The 13,756-nt window shown below is 41.3% G+C and overlaps 1 protein-coding gene across 1 annotated transcript in view; it reads left to right on the forward strand.

Annotated features, from left to right (window-relative positions):
• The window catches only part of LOC310680113 (regulator of G-protein signaling 5-like), a 32,676-nt gene extending 24,835 nt beyond the window's left edge, over positions 1 to 7,841 (forward strand). The window contains exons 4-7 of the mRNA XM_083446390.1: positions 708 to 874; positions 1,764 to 2,811; positions 2,849 to 3,112; positions 3,469 to 7,841. Coding sequence (XP_083302516.1) covers positions 708 to 874; positions 1,764 to 1,925 — 329 coding nt within the window. The 3' untranslated portion in view covers positions 1,926 to 2,811; positions 2,849 to 3,112; positions 3,469 to 7,841. The remainder of the gene's footprint in view (positions 1 to 707; positions 875 to 1,763; positions 2,812 to 2,848; positions 3,113 to 3,468) is intronic.
• Positions 7,842 to 13,756: the final 5,915 nt, after the last annotated feature.

Below are 13,756 nucleotides of genomic sequence, written 5' to 3' on the forward strand. Positions count from 1 at the left end.
CTGGAACGTGTCCAGAGGAGGGCAACCAAAATGGTCAAAGGCCTGGAAACGATGCCTTATGAGGAACGGCTAAGGGAGCTGGGCATGTTTAGCCTGGAGAAGAGGAGGTTAAGGGGTGATATGATAGCCATGTTCAAATATATAAAAGGATGTCACATAGAGGAGGGAGAAAGGTTGTTTTCTGCTGCTCCAGACAAGCGGACACGGAGCAATGGATCCAAACTACAAGAAAGAAGATTCCACCTAAACATTAGGAAGAACTTCCTGACAGTAAGAGCTGTTTGACAGTGGAATTTGCTGCCAAGGAGTGTGGTGGAGTCTCCTTCTTTGGAGGTCTTTAAGCAGAGGCTTGACAACCATATGTCAGGAGTGCTCTGATGGTGTTTCCTGCTTGGCAGGGGGTTGGACTCGATGGCCCTTGTGGTCTCTTCCAACTCTATGATTCTATGATTCTATGATCCTCCTCCAAAAACTAATTATTATGTGATAGATTCAAACAAGAGAAAATGGAACTGGAATAAGAAGTTGGGGTAGAAATACATCGTTCTGATAAAATTTGTAGGTACGATGGAAGAAAAGCGATACAGATGTTGAATAGGGGAATCTGCATTTTCCATGTCGGAAGCCAATGTTCTCTCTTATTTGAAAGGATTATGATGAATCCATTATTTTAAATGATGACCTTTCCCCAATTTTTCCCTGCGCAGACGGTCTTGCTAGCTTCAGGACCTTCCTCCAATCCGAGTTCAGCGAGGAGAACATTGAGTTCTGGATTGCTTGTGAAGACTATAAGAAAATCAAAGTGCCTGCTAAAATGGCTGAAAAGGCCAAGAAGATCTATGAGGAATTTATCCAAAGTGAGGCTCCCAAAGAGGTCAGTTATTTGCATTGAAAGGAGTTCATAAATTTGCTGTACGCTAAGAGTTGCCTCTGGTGGAATGATCTCACGATATTATCCCCCAAATCACGAGACAATTCTCTAAACTATCCCCTGACTGTATATCATAATGATTTGATGTTGCAGTGACAGTTACAGCATTGCTTCCTGGTCATCATGCAATATACTTGGGAACTCTACTTTTACACCTTTAATTTTTTAAAAATTGAATATCTAAATTAAAGTTGTAGTGGCACTTTGCTCCAATTCAAAGCCTGCTAATTTCAACAGGCTCTGCCAACATTTACAAATTAAAATTTGTATCCTTTGAAATTTTACATCTGCCACATACAGCCCACAACCAAGACTCAGGCACTGATTCTAGGGAAGAGCCAAGAGCTCAATGGTCAGCCAACTGCTTTGCATGCAGAAGATGCCAGGTCCGATTCCTGGCATCCCTGCTAAAAGGATCTCATGTGGCAGGGTTCAGAAAATGCTCTACCTGAAAGTCCAAAAGACTGACTCAGAATGAGGTAGCTTCATAACTGGTATTTATAGCAAAAATTCACAATCTACAATGCAAATAAATTCAAATTTTTAATTATTTTTGCATTTGTGTTCTAGATGCTGACTTCATTATGGCCCAGATTAATTTCTGATATTCCTGGTTTCATGTTTGCCATTGTTACAAACATATATTTATTTATACTTAATTTGCATCCCACCCACCTGACTAGTTTGCATGGGAGAGGCATGTTGGCAATTCTGCCATAAACCCAAGTGCAAAACATATTTTTAGTAGCTCGCTTGCTTTAAATAACACTGTGAAGGAACAGGATTGGTTCGATTTCCACAGATAATCACTTCCCCCCTCCTTCTTACCTAGGTGAACATTGACCATTTCACCAAATCTGTGACCATGAAGAACCTGGTGGAGCCATCTGTGAGCACTTTTGACCTGGCCCAGAAGAGAATCTTCATGCTGATGGAGAAGGATTCTCTGCCCAGATTTGTGCGTTCCAACATATATCAGGAATTAGTAAAGTAGCAACGCGGCAGAGCTGTGCGGGGAACTGCTACTCCCACCCCAAGCAGCATTCTTACTTCCTTACTCCAGTTATCAGTAGCCAGCGTTTGCTAGTCATCTGCGTAGTTGTTTTGCTTTATATATACAGTATATATATATATTTCAAGCTTCTAGAGTTCAAAGGCTGTGTTGTTAAAAGTCTTGCCCACACTGTTTTGGTCTCTCTGCTGTTCCAGATGATTTCATATTACAATTTCTGAAATTTCTCTTCTTCTCTATGAATATCAATGTTACAAAAAAAAAGTAAAAGTAATTAGATGGGCACACACCTACCTGTTGTAACAGATGTCAACTGTTGAAACCTATGCTACTTGTATTTATTATCCCATCACCTATCCATCGCATGTCTGTGTCTAATCAAAGATAAGGAGGCTGTGGGGTCTTGAACAGGTGTATTGGGACCCACTGGTGACTTGCGGCTGGACCTATTGGTTGGTAGCAGCAGCAATACCACCATTCAAATATATGGTGTGACAATAAAAAGTGGGTCTCCAGTTGCCTGCTTGGGCTAAGGGTGGGTCCCTGGTCTGAAAAGGTTGAGGACTATTACTATAGAAAACAGGTTTGGACCTGCATAGGTCATCCTGTCATTTCTAGTAGCCATGAGGATACAGCAGGACTCAGCTATATAAGGAAGATAAGAAAGGAAAAGGCTGCGCATCAGCCCACAAAAATAACATTCGCTCTCTTGTGCCTTTTTACTTAATTGTTTCACTGAAATCATATTCACATACTCCCATGTCAAAAGTTTGTTATCCACTAGGTCATTTTATTACTGCAGTTTCATCCAGGGAATGTTATTCAGATATATTGTTATTGGGTGAGAGCAGGCACTTATCATGCCTCAGTAAACCAACCAACCAACCAACCAACCAACCAACCAGTAAACCAAACCAAACAAGGAATATGACAGAAAATTACAGCTCTTAAGGGAGCATTCAAACAACACACATTTGCCACATGAAACTGATGGTATAAAAACTCAGCTTGCAATGATGGTCTATATGTTGACATGGGGATGTGGGAATTAGGCAGGAAAGCCAAGAGGTTTGTCAAGCTTCTTGTGGGCTACATGCAGCTTGGTGGATCATAAGTTACACCAAAGCCTGCTCCACTGTGAAGAAGGCTGAAGAGAAAGTGATACAGTGGTGCCTCGCAAGACGAAATTAATTCGTTCCGCGAGTCTCTTCGTCTAGCGGTTTTTTCGTCTTGCGAAGCAACCCTATTAGCGGATTAGCGCTATTAGCGGTTTAGCGGCTATTAGCGGCTATTAAAGGCTTAAGGGGTTAGCGGATTAGCTGCTAAAAGGCTATTAGCGGTTTAGCGGCTTAGAAAAAGGGGGTGGGGAGCGAAAAAAAATCTCAAGACTCGCAATACATTTTCATCTTGCGAAGCAAGCCCATAGAGAAATTCGTCCTGCGAAGCGCATTGAAAAACGGAAAACCCTTTCGTCTAGCGGGTTTTCCGTCTTGCGAGGCATTCGTCTTGCGGGGCACCACTGTAGTTTTTTGGTCAGCAATTGATGTCGCTCCAGCATGTTCTGCTGGAGTTGAGGGAAGGGATGTGCAATTAAATCATTTTCAAAATACCTACCCCAAGTAGCAACTACTAAAACACACTAAAACTCTTGGAAATGGAGGCAAAGAGGTAAATAAATCTCACCATTCCAGCCTAAACAGTGTGGCTTGTTTTTAGCAACCCAGGCCTCTTATTTACTTCCATTTCATATGTTAGCTTTAGTGAGGTTATAATAACTGTAATGGACCTACATAATTCCCAGTGCCAGTGCATAGCCCATGCGCAGGAGCATATGGAATGTTCCAGAAGTATTCTTTTCTGAATTGTGATGAAAATACCTGTAGCAAAGTCTTGTCTTTTCATTCTCTCGGGGGCAGGCTTGCCAAAGCGGTATTTAACCTCAAAATTAGTGTTACTTGTATTCTAATTATAAGCTATCTAGATTTTTGCTTTCTGTGAACTGCATGGAAATAGAAATGCATCTGAACCCAAATGAAGAGAAAAGGCAGCAGTGCTAAGCGCCATCTTGCAATCCCAGCCAGTGGATGCATAGCTGGGGAGATACCCTGAATGACTCAGCTACACAGCATGCGAGAACTACCCTACTGTTAATCCAGATTAACCTTTTCCCACAGAAAACCCATTTAAAAAAATAAATAAAATAAAACCCCTTCTGCCATTGACCAGTTCATGATATCTAAATGACTCATTTGCCCCTTATTTTTGAAAACTCTGCGATCTGGGCAATTATCAAGATGGGGGAATTAATCCTAAATGCTAAAAAGAAAAAGAAAAAAAAGAAGGCACAATAAAAAGCAGGCTGCCAAACCCTTTTAAGTTCAAGATGAAAAGAAAATATAAATTTTAGACAGCTCTAGCAGGAGGATAGATTGCTTTTCTGTATAAAGATTTGGTTCATTACATTCTTGTTGGTCAGACTCCACAGGACAGACCTAATTGGGTCACTAATATTCTATTTCAAGGTAAGGTTAGAACCATTTCCCACTGAATGTACATGGCCACTCCACTACTTAAACCAGCCTTGGCCAAAGAAAATATCTTATTACAGCTTGCCTGTCATGAAGAAAGTCTTTGGTCTCACTCCAATTTCAAGATGTGCTGACATCCTATGAACAGATGCTCATTTCTAGCCAGCCCTAGCTCCATCTTTTTCCTGGTAGCAGTAAGTCACTAGTTATGTCCCTTTACAGACAGTCCTGTGGGATTAGGCACCAATCCAATCCTATTATTTCTATACGGATACAGAAGGGGGAAGCAAACTAATGACTGCAATGTATGACGTGTGTATAAGCAACCTTAATAAACAGAGTTATCCTTTCTAAGGGCTTGACTTAACGTTTCAGGGTTTTAGCCCCATTCACCAGGTCTTCTAGGCGAAAAGGCTAAAATCTCGGAGTCAGGTATAAGAACACGCACTTTTTTTTTTGCCTTTTGTTCCGCCCTCCATATGCATCAGGCTCCAGGCACAGCCAGTCTCCACCTGCTGCCTCACCAAGTGCAGTCATCCAACTTCATCTGGCACCACCAGGCTATTTCATTACAATGCAGTTAAATAGTTTTACATATACTACAAATAAGTGCTGGGCTAGAACCATCATTCCCAGTTTTCTTAAATTTCTCAATAAACAAATTATTTTCTTCTAAATTATAAAGACATACGATGCAGTCTTTAAAGAAAAAAAGTCACCATGAAAGGAAATTCCAGGCAATAACTAATCTAAGTTGGTTAAATAATCTTATTTTCCTGGGAAATGATATGATAATGAGTGATTGATCAACCTTGGTTTTAGCCCTTGCTTTGTGGTGATCCATCAGTTATCCCCTGGTGTTATATGCACTTGTTTGTGGGGAACTATGTGGGAAAGGCTGACTAATCCCCAGGGACCATTTTTGGGAACACACATTTCCTTGAGATGCTGATAACAGAACAAGCTGTCAAGATTCCTCTTCCCCTAGAGGCAGATTTTCCAGCCCATGATGTATGAGGCAGCCTGCATGGTTACAGCTTAGCCTGAACCTGTTCAGTTTCTCTCCCTCTGAAATTACAAAGAGCTTGTCAACATGTTTAAACTAGCAGCCTGCTCTCTTGGGTCCTGGAAAGAGAGCTTAACAAGACAGCATGTGACATACAATGAAATAAACAAAGGCTTGACAAACCTGTTCTCAGAAGAGTAAGAAAAATAACTTCTAAAAATTGTTTCCATGCTGAAAATATAAAAATATAGCACATGGCTGAAGGGTCAGGCTTCCCAGGAGAAAGAAAACAAATCAATTTGTTTTTATTGTTCAGCCTCAGGCAAACATCTAAAGAACCATTACAGCGTGAGAATGAGGATTTTATGCTCCCCCCCCCCCGATTTCTCAGTATAGACCTGGTTCACACATCAATTTAAGCCATAATTAAAAACAAATTATGGTCTGTGAACAAGCAGCATGCTTGCACACACTACTGAAAACTTATTGCTGTACTCCTCTGCTTTTCTCTCCTTGCTGGGAAAGAAGCAAGAGACTAAGTTGTCATGTTTCTTGCCAAGGTTTGCTCTTGGCTTACTGCTCATGGTTTGTTTGGATGAAACAAACCATGAGCATTCTGGTTAGGGAGCAATTTTATCAGGATTGCAGTGCATTCTGGGTGACTTGGAGAATACCTGAATCAGTTGCGGTATGGCGGATTCTGTGCAGAAATGCTTAGAATTTGGACAGTGTGACAGTACTGTCACACTGTCCAAATTCTAAGCATTTCTTACTAATATTTTAAAGCAGGTTTTAACTGGGGTTTTTTTGCTGCCTATTGTTGAAGAAAGATGACATCTTCATCCTGTCCCTCTTTGAGTCCATATTATCCTCCCAAATCCTCCCAAATATGTGTTGTCTCCCAAATATTTGTGGGGCAGACGAGGCTGAAAAAGATTTTCTGGTCCAAGGCTGCCAGGTGAGTTGACTGGTTGACTGGTTTCCAGAATCCACAGCCCAGTAAGGAATGTGACAAGAAAATGCCTTGGAAAGTATGAGAGAACAATGGCTTGACAAAACATTGTATAACCTCCGCACAAGCAAATCAAAATGAATGTTCAGAAAACAGATTGTGTCATCTAACCTCCCTACAAACTTTATTCAAACAAATCAGGTTGAATGCTCAGGTAGTCTGGAAAGCGACCTCAGATTCAAGGCCTCAGACCTGAACCTACAAACTTGTGAAACCACTGGAAGACCCTCAAAGATCCTTTGTTTGTGAAATGGCAGGCCATCTGTTTCTCTAAACATCTATAGGTGTTAAATGTAAAGAAAAACATTTGCCTAATGATCAGTTATGCAGAATGTCATCAGGTGATCCGATCTCTTCCTAGCACCTGGGTTTCCCATATTCAATACCAACCATGCTTTAGTTTTAGCTTTTAAAAATATTTTTAAATTAAAAATATATATTTTTAAAAACATATTTTTAAAAAGCTGAGATTAGCATGATTGGTCTCTCCTTTTGAGCATGTTCATACCTTGCCATATCAGTAGTTATCCATTGACTTGATTAGACCAATTAAAATACTGAACATCCATTTTGCAAAGCACCACTGCCCTGTACAGCACAGGAAGTCCTTAGAAACCAAAGCAAGAATTATGGCACTGTGCATTTGCATTTATTACCCAGCTTAGGGGGGCTTACCTTGAATTGCTATTTTTCAACGCTGCCACGACAAATGCAAAAAGTAATCTCCTTTTAGGCACATTTTTAACAATGTGCCTGTGAAGCCAGATTATTATAAGCCACTTCATACCACAGAAGCCTTGGCAGAAGCCCAGAATTTCTAATAAGGTGCAGTTGTGCAGCATCCTGTATCTTTCTGGTATGCAAATCAGGTGGAGGGAAGATGCAATTAAAAACAAACCAACAAAATCACCAACTTTTGGGGAGCCTTCTACAGAGATGTTTGGGTTTTGATAGCTTTATTTTCAGTTAAGTTAGATTTTTATCCTACTTTTGTCATTTAATAATGCACATGTTATTGGTGATATCATTATATTTCTCCATTATTATCTACAGGCTTATACAATATATAAAAATTATGGGCAAATTCCACTTAGAACTTCTCCTCATTGGAATGAAGGTGATTTACAGTCTCCTGAGACTTGTTTTCATTTCACTGGGAGATGTTCCCATTGGATTTTTCATATGCATATATTCATATATATTCATATATGAATTTCTAGAATGCTGTAATTTGTGTTTTGGATTGTGTTTTGGATTGCACAAAGACTGAACGACTGCAAATTTAAAGATGACTAGTTAAAACTATTTACTCAGCTTTTTATCCAGTATGAAATAAAGTGTTCCTGAGTGCTCTCTGTGCCCTTTCTTCTTTTGCGCAGTTCTGTTAGGAAAATGCCTTTTGGCATGTTAGCACCTGCACTAACCACAGAACACCTGTCTGGTATATGGTGACTCTTTGCAAGATCACAGGACTCAAGACTTCACTTTCTCCAGAGCCTCCAAGTTTCAGATTTGTATAAATAGAATTGTTTTGTGACTTTTTCCATTTCTCTTCTTGTGGCTATGATTGTGCTAGATTCTCAAACAGGATCATGCTCAGTTTAGTGAAGGGCCGTGGCACTCCAGATACAGGTAAGACTACAACTCCCATCATTCTTACCATTGCCCATGCTGACAGATGGGAGTTGTAGTCCAACACATCTGGAAGGCCGCAGGTTTCTCATCCTTGGCTTAGTGCAAGATTTCAGGCTCACAAATATAATTTTTTTATGCTGCTTACACTACTTATCATAAATATAGTCACTGGTCTTTGGGTTTAGTCTCTTTGTTACAATTCTACTATCTTGAAGGGGTGGGAATATGTACACAGACAGATTGTAGCAGGAACCCCCCCCCCCCCCATCATTCAGTTTGTTCAGACTTCACACACACTCACACTCACACACTACATACGCTACATTTCTGTTATAAATTCATAGAAAATCAACCATACATCGGATTTGCACTGTTCCACTTTTATTTTACTCCATGAAGGAAAGACTACAAAATGGGGAAGGTTTGATACAGGGCACCATAATCCCTTCACCATACCAGCACATCCACAGGAGCCCTGCCCAGTTGTTATGCCAACCCTGATGGTCCTAGACAGAAGACCATCAACTACACAACAGACTGCATACACGAGTGGATTCAACACGGAGTATAACAAAAGAACAGTGATTGGATTTCCCCTCAGGGGCAGGAAACTGCGACTACCTTTGTCTTCAGAAAATGACTCATGGGGGGGGGGGAGAGGGGAACCAGCCAGGTGACAGGACACTCAGGTTACCACCACAACTCCTCCCTCAACCCCTCCTTTCTGTAATGTATGCATGATGTTTCTGGGGGTGGGCTTGACCTAGAGGAGGGGAATTTCAAAAGTTTTTATAAGGTCTTGCACACCATTTTTCTGTGTCTTTCCTCTCTCCTGCGAGTGAGGGGAACACCCTGCTGCAACAGTACAATAAAGGCCAAGCCTACAGGCTGCTGATTTGCTCCAATTTTGTCACAATGACAGGCATGTTCCTTGTTTCTAATACTGGGCAAACAGTGGTATTCAATGGTAATCCTGCTGAGAGCAGACCCATTAAAATTAATGCACATAACTCAGTTAGGTTCTTTACTTTTAATATGTCTCCTCTGAGTAAGGCATCATTGAATACCACCATTGAGTATTGGGGGGGGGGATGTCCTGTGGTGTGAAACTGCCTAGATGTAACTCTATCCACTCAATGGTCAGGTATGCCTAAAGGTCAAACCTATGGTTTTTTTAAAAAAACATTAAAAATGCCAAACAGGGGCCACAGCCTCCAGAGGAAGGGAATTAAACCCTTTACCTGTGTCATGTTATTGATTAAAATTGCTGCTCAAAAGCGCTGTTTGACAAAATAGGAGGAAACTTAAGAGGTGTCACATAGACACCTAATCTAATTCCACAATGCAAAGAGCAGCTTTGCAGGGTGATTTTAATCAGGAGAGCAGTGCAAGAGAAAAGGTTAAAAACAACCATCACCACCAAGTGCTGAGACATACACCGCAGAGGGGTGTGGATGTGTGGATGTTTGTGTATTGCAGGGAATCCTGCTCATGTTTCTGCATCATCAGATCTGACAGCACCTTAGCCTGCTGTCTCCTTCAGCCATTGAAAAAATAAGGATGTCCCTCCCAAAGGCCTCTCAACAGCACTTCTCCCTGGAGAGCCACATCAGTTTATTGGACTTTGTGGGAAAACGAATGAACAAAGAAGTCTTTAAAAAAAAAAAAAGATTTTTATTGTTACCATACACATTAACACACCATACAGAAAAAGAAAATAAGCTTCCATTACCACCAATGGAAAAAAAGAATTAATACATCAACTAATATCCCTCAAGACATGAAACAAAGGTGGTCTTTTTCTATCTACCCGACTTCCCGTCTATTCCTTATTACAGATTCTGTATTAATTTTTCGCTGCCATTGCATAACGAGTTTTGTTCAATTTCAATATCCCTTAATCCATTCATTGGTTTTATCACATTTTTAACACTACTACTGAAATTATTCGAACGCTGCGTATGACCTTAGACTACTAATATTATTTTTCAAATATATTTTAAACACTTCCCATTTTGAAATAAATACCTGCTTTGGTTTATTTTTTACCTTTTCTGACATGCTATCTAATTCTGTGTATTCTGCCAATTTTTGAATCCATTCTCATCTTGACGGAACTTTATCACTTTTCCAATTTGCCGCAATGAGAACTCTTGCTGCGACCGTAGCATATAAGAAGATATCTTTAGCTTTTTTAGGAATATCCGAGTCTGTGATTCCCAAAAGGAAAGCTTCCAGTTTCCTATTAAAATATATTTTAAACATTTTTTTCCAATTCTGTGTGGAAAGCACCTTGATTTCTGAATGAACAAAGACGTCTTAAAGGGATTTAAGGCAAGAGGCGCTTGAGGGTGCCTGTTGCGCACCAGCCACATAACCTCAGGCTTGACCGTTTGCCAGCTGTTGTAGGAAGTCTGGCTGAGGAAATTGTCTGTCTTACAAACCACAGCTGTTCTCTGCAGCGAAGAGCTGGGATGCTCAAACAATTCGACAGCAACGCTCTTCCAGATAACCACAGGGATACTCATTCTTATGGTGGCTATTTTTGCATTCCCCTCCCTAAAAAGATGAAACATTTCACCAACCTAGAGGACATAAATGAGGTTTATATTTGCATATGGTAATTTATATGTATAGATGCAAATTTAGAAATGACTGCTATAGTTTACCTAGAAAAGCAACACATGTGAGCCTTCTCAGTTTGCTGTCCAGGTGTGAATTGTTGACGGTCAACTTCAAGGCCCTCCTGCCCCCACTCCTGGACAGCCTTTCAGATAAACAGCACCTTCAAATACAGTGATACCTCAGGTTACATACGCTTCAGGTTACACACACTTTAAGTTACAGACTCTGCTAACCCAGAAATATTACCTCGGGTTAAGAACTTTGCTTCAGGATGAGAACAGAAATTGTGCTCTGGCGGTGCAGCGGCAGCAGGAGGCCCCATTAGCTAAAGTGGTGCTTCAGGTTAAGAACAGTTTCAGGTTAAGAATGGACCTCCGGAACGAATTAAGTTCTTAACCCGAGGTACCACTGTAGAGAACTCTGACAGCCCTTCAAATTAGAGGACTGAATGTCCTCTGTAAAGTAGGATGCACAGCCACCTTACTTAGTCATAATACAAAGCAAATAATTTGGGGGCAATAAGCACTTTAAAATCTAGCTGGTTTATTGTGCACTCATTTTTGGGGGGGAGGGGTACAATTAGAGGCCTCTTTGCCAGACCCATGAAGTACTACTCTCAAGGGGGGGGGGAGGGCAAGAATTGTCAATGGTGGGATGAAAGGGGCCGTTGGGTCTCTGATGTTTCTCTGCAGAGCCCAAACCTCAACAAATCTGTTCATCTTTGAGATGCCAAAATACATTGTTGATGATCTACTGTGGACAGAAGTCTAAGCCACATGTAATGTGGGAGCTCTCCCTTGGGGTTTCTAAAACAATAATATAAACTTTTGATTGGAACCCTTGCAACGTGCGGGCCAAACATGGGGATGGTAGGACCGTAGCGGTCAGGCATGCAAGTGTGGTGGGACAAGGCTAGCCTGCTGGGCTCAATGATGCCCTTCAGGGGGGATGTCCTTCAACACAGAGCAGGGGCCCTTTTGTTTTCCACCATCACCCCTTCATGACAGAGTCTAATAACACCAGGGGCTCCTTCATCTGCTCATCTTCTGGCCTGCTATCCCCTGACAACCATGCTCTTCGGGTGGCTAATAATTGGGTTTTTTGTTTTGTTTTATGGCATTTATATCCCATCTTCCCCTGCCCCAGGAGCTCAAGGTGGCGTACATGGTGTTTCTCCTCTTCAGTTAATCTGCACAACAACGCTGTGAAGGTGGTTCAGCTGAGAGGCAGTGACTGCCCCAAGGTCACCCAGTGAGCTTCATGGCTGAGTGGGGTTCAAGGCCTGGTCTCACAGAATCGCAGAACTGCAGAGTTGGAAGGGACCATGAGGGCCATTTAGTCCAACCCCTTGCAATGCAGGAACCTTTTGCCCAATGTGGGGCTCAGACTTACAACCCTGAGATTGAGAGTCTCATGCTCTACTGACTGAGCTATTCTTGGGGTCTCCAGGTCCTTAGTCCAACATTTTAACCACTGCACCACATTGGCTCTCAATAAATCTCAATTAGTGCCTTTAGTGTGTTTGATGTGATGCATGTAACACTATACTGTCATAATCTTTACGGCAATCATTATAAGGCATCATTATTATCTCATTATCATTATAAGGCATCATTATTATCTCCCTATTGCAAGTGTGTGAGAGAGAGATAGAAAGTAGATGACGACTCGGGTGTTTTGGTTACTGACATTTCAAGGCAGCATCTATCTTTAAACTACTAAGCTAAGCTAATATCCTATTTTTCCCATATAAAAACCTGTAGGTGAAAGAGTGTAAAGAGTACAGAAGGATAACAAATGTTGCCCATGGCTGGTGGCATTTATAATTATAAAAGGATGTTGTTGCATTGTCTTAGCTGCATCATTCTACTTAGTATTAGAAACTGCTTTTGTTGCAGTTTCATATTATGGTTTCATATTATGGCTCTGTTAATACAGGATGTTCCATATAAGTTACAATGGTTATTTACAAAGCCAAAGTGGATATGCTACACAAACGTGCTGGCAGATACAGCAATAAAGGAAAAACACACAGTGATTGTCCAACTCTTTCTGTAAATGTGTGGCTTGACCTGGCTATGTGGCTATTATACAAGTCTACACAGACATTAGTCTCTCTTGAGCTCCATATTTGTCTCAGGTAAGTGGATATAGGATTGCACCCTAAGCTTACTTCCTTGAGACATCTGTTCTGGAGCCACTTATTTGCATATTAGATAAACGGACAGCTCTTGTACTGAGCTGCACTGCTTACTCTGGACAGACACCAGATCTTCTGATCTGAAGAGATGGGAAAATCCAGTGAAAATATGAAAATAGAGGCTTTGATCTCCCCCCACCCCCACTACACTGCCCTAGAATGTTTAAAACAAGCTTTTAATCCCTATAGAACTTTTCATCAGGCTTTAGCACTCCAGTAAAAATAAAATAAAATCAGCAACTCATGGCTTGGCTGATGTTTACCCAGACATGCCTGTTGCCTATCAGAACAAAGAAGCAGGAGGTTAATCAGCCCCCATTGCTAATTAGATTACAAATCATTAGGCCTTGCTGTTTGGATTCAAGTTCTGCAAGTCCCTTCAGGGGGAAAGTGGCTAATATAATAAAACTAAAGAGGCAAGCTATGTTTCCATTCACCAGCCTACCATTACGAACCCTTGAAGTCAAAGCGCAAGTACACTCACTGGATTTCTTTTTCCATCTAGTGGTGGTCAAGAACTGCATTTCCAGCCCATCTCTTCCATGATTTGCTGCATTCACCTGCAAAGTGATGCTACTCCCACATCTAGACAAGGCTTTAAAGGTTAGTGGCCATGTGGACGGATCCATTTGGGTGAGCTCAGTGTGCTTTGCCATCCACACCAGGGGGTGCAGCTTGACAGAATGGGCTCTGCTTTTCAATCCTTTTCCCTGCCCTCCACCAACCTATTTCATTCTGGGCATGTGCACAGGTGTTCATGTTCCTGTGTTCATGTTCCTCTTCACTGTTCCTGGACCTGTGTCTGCA

Source organism: Podarcis tiliguerta (genome assembly GCF_965153285.1).
Source record: "Podarcis tiliguerta genome assembly, chromosome: 6".
NCBI lineage: Eukaryota > Metazoa > Chordata > Lepidosauria > Squamata > Lacertidae > Podarcis > Podarcis tiliguerta.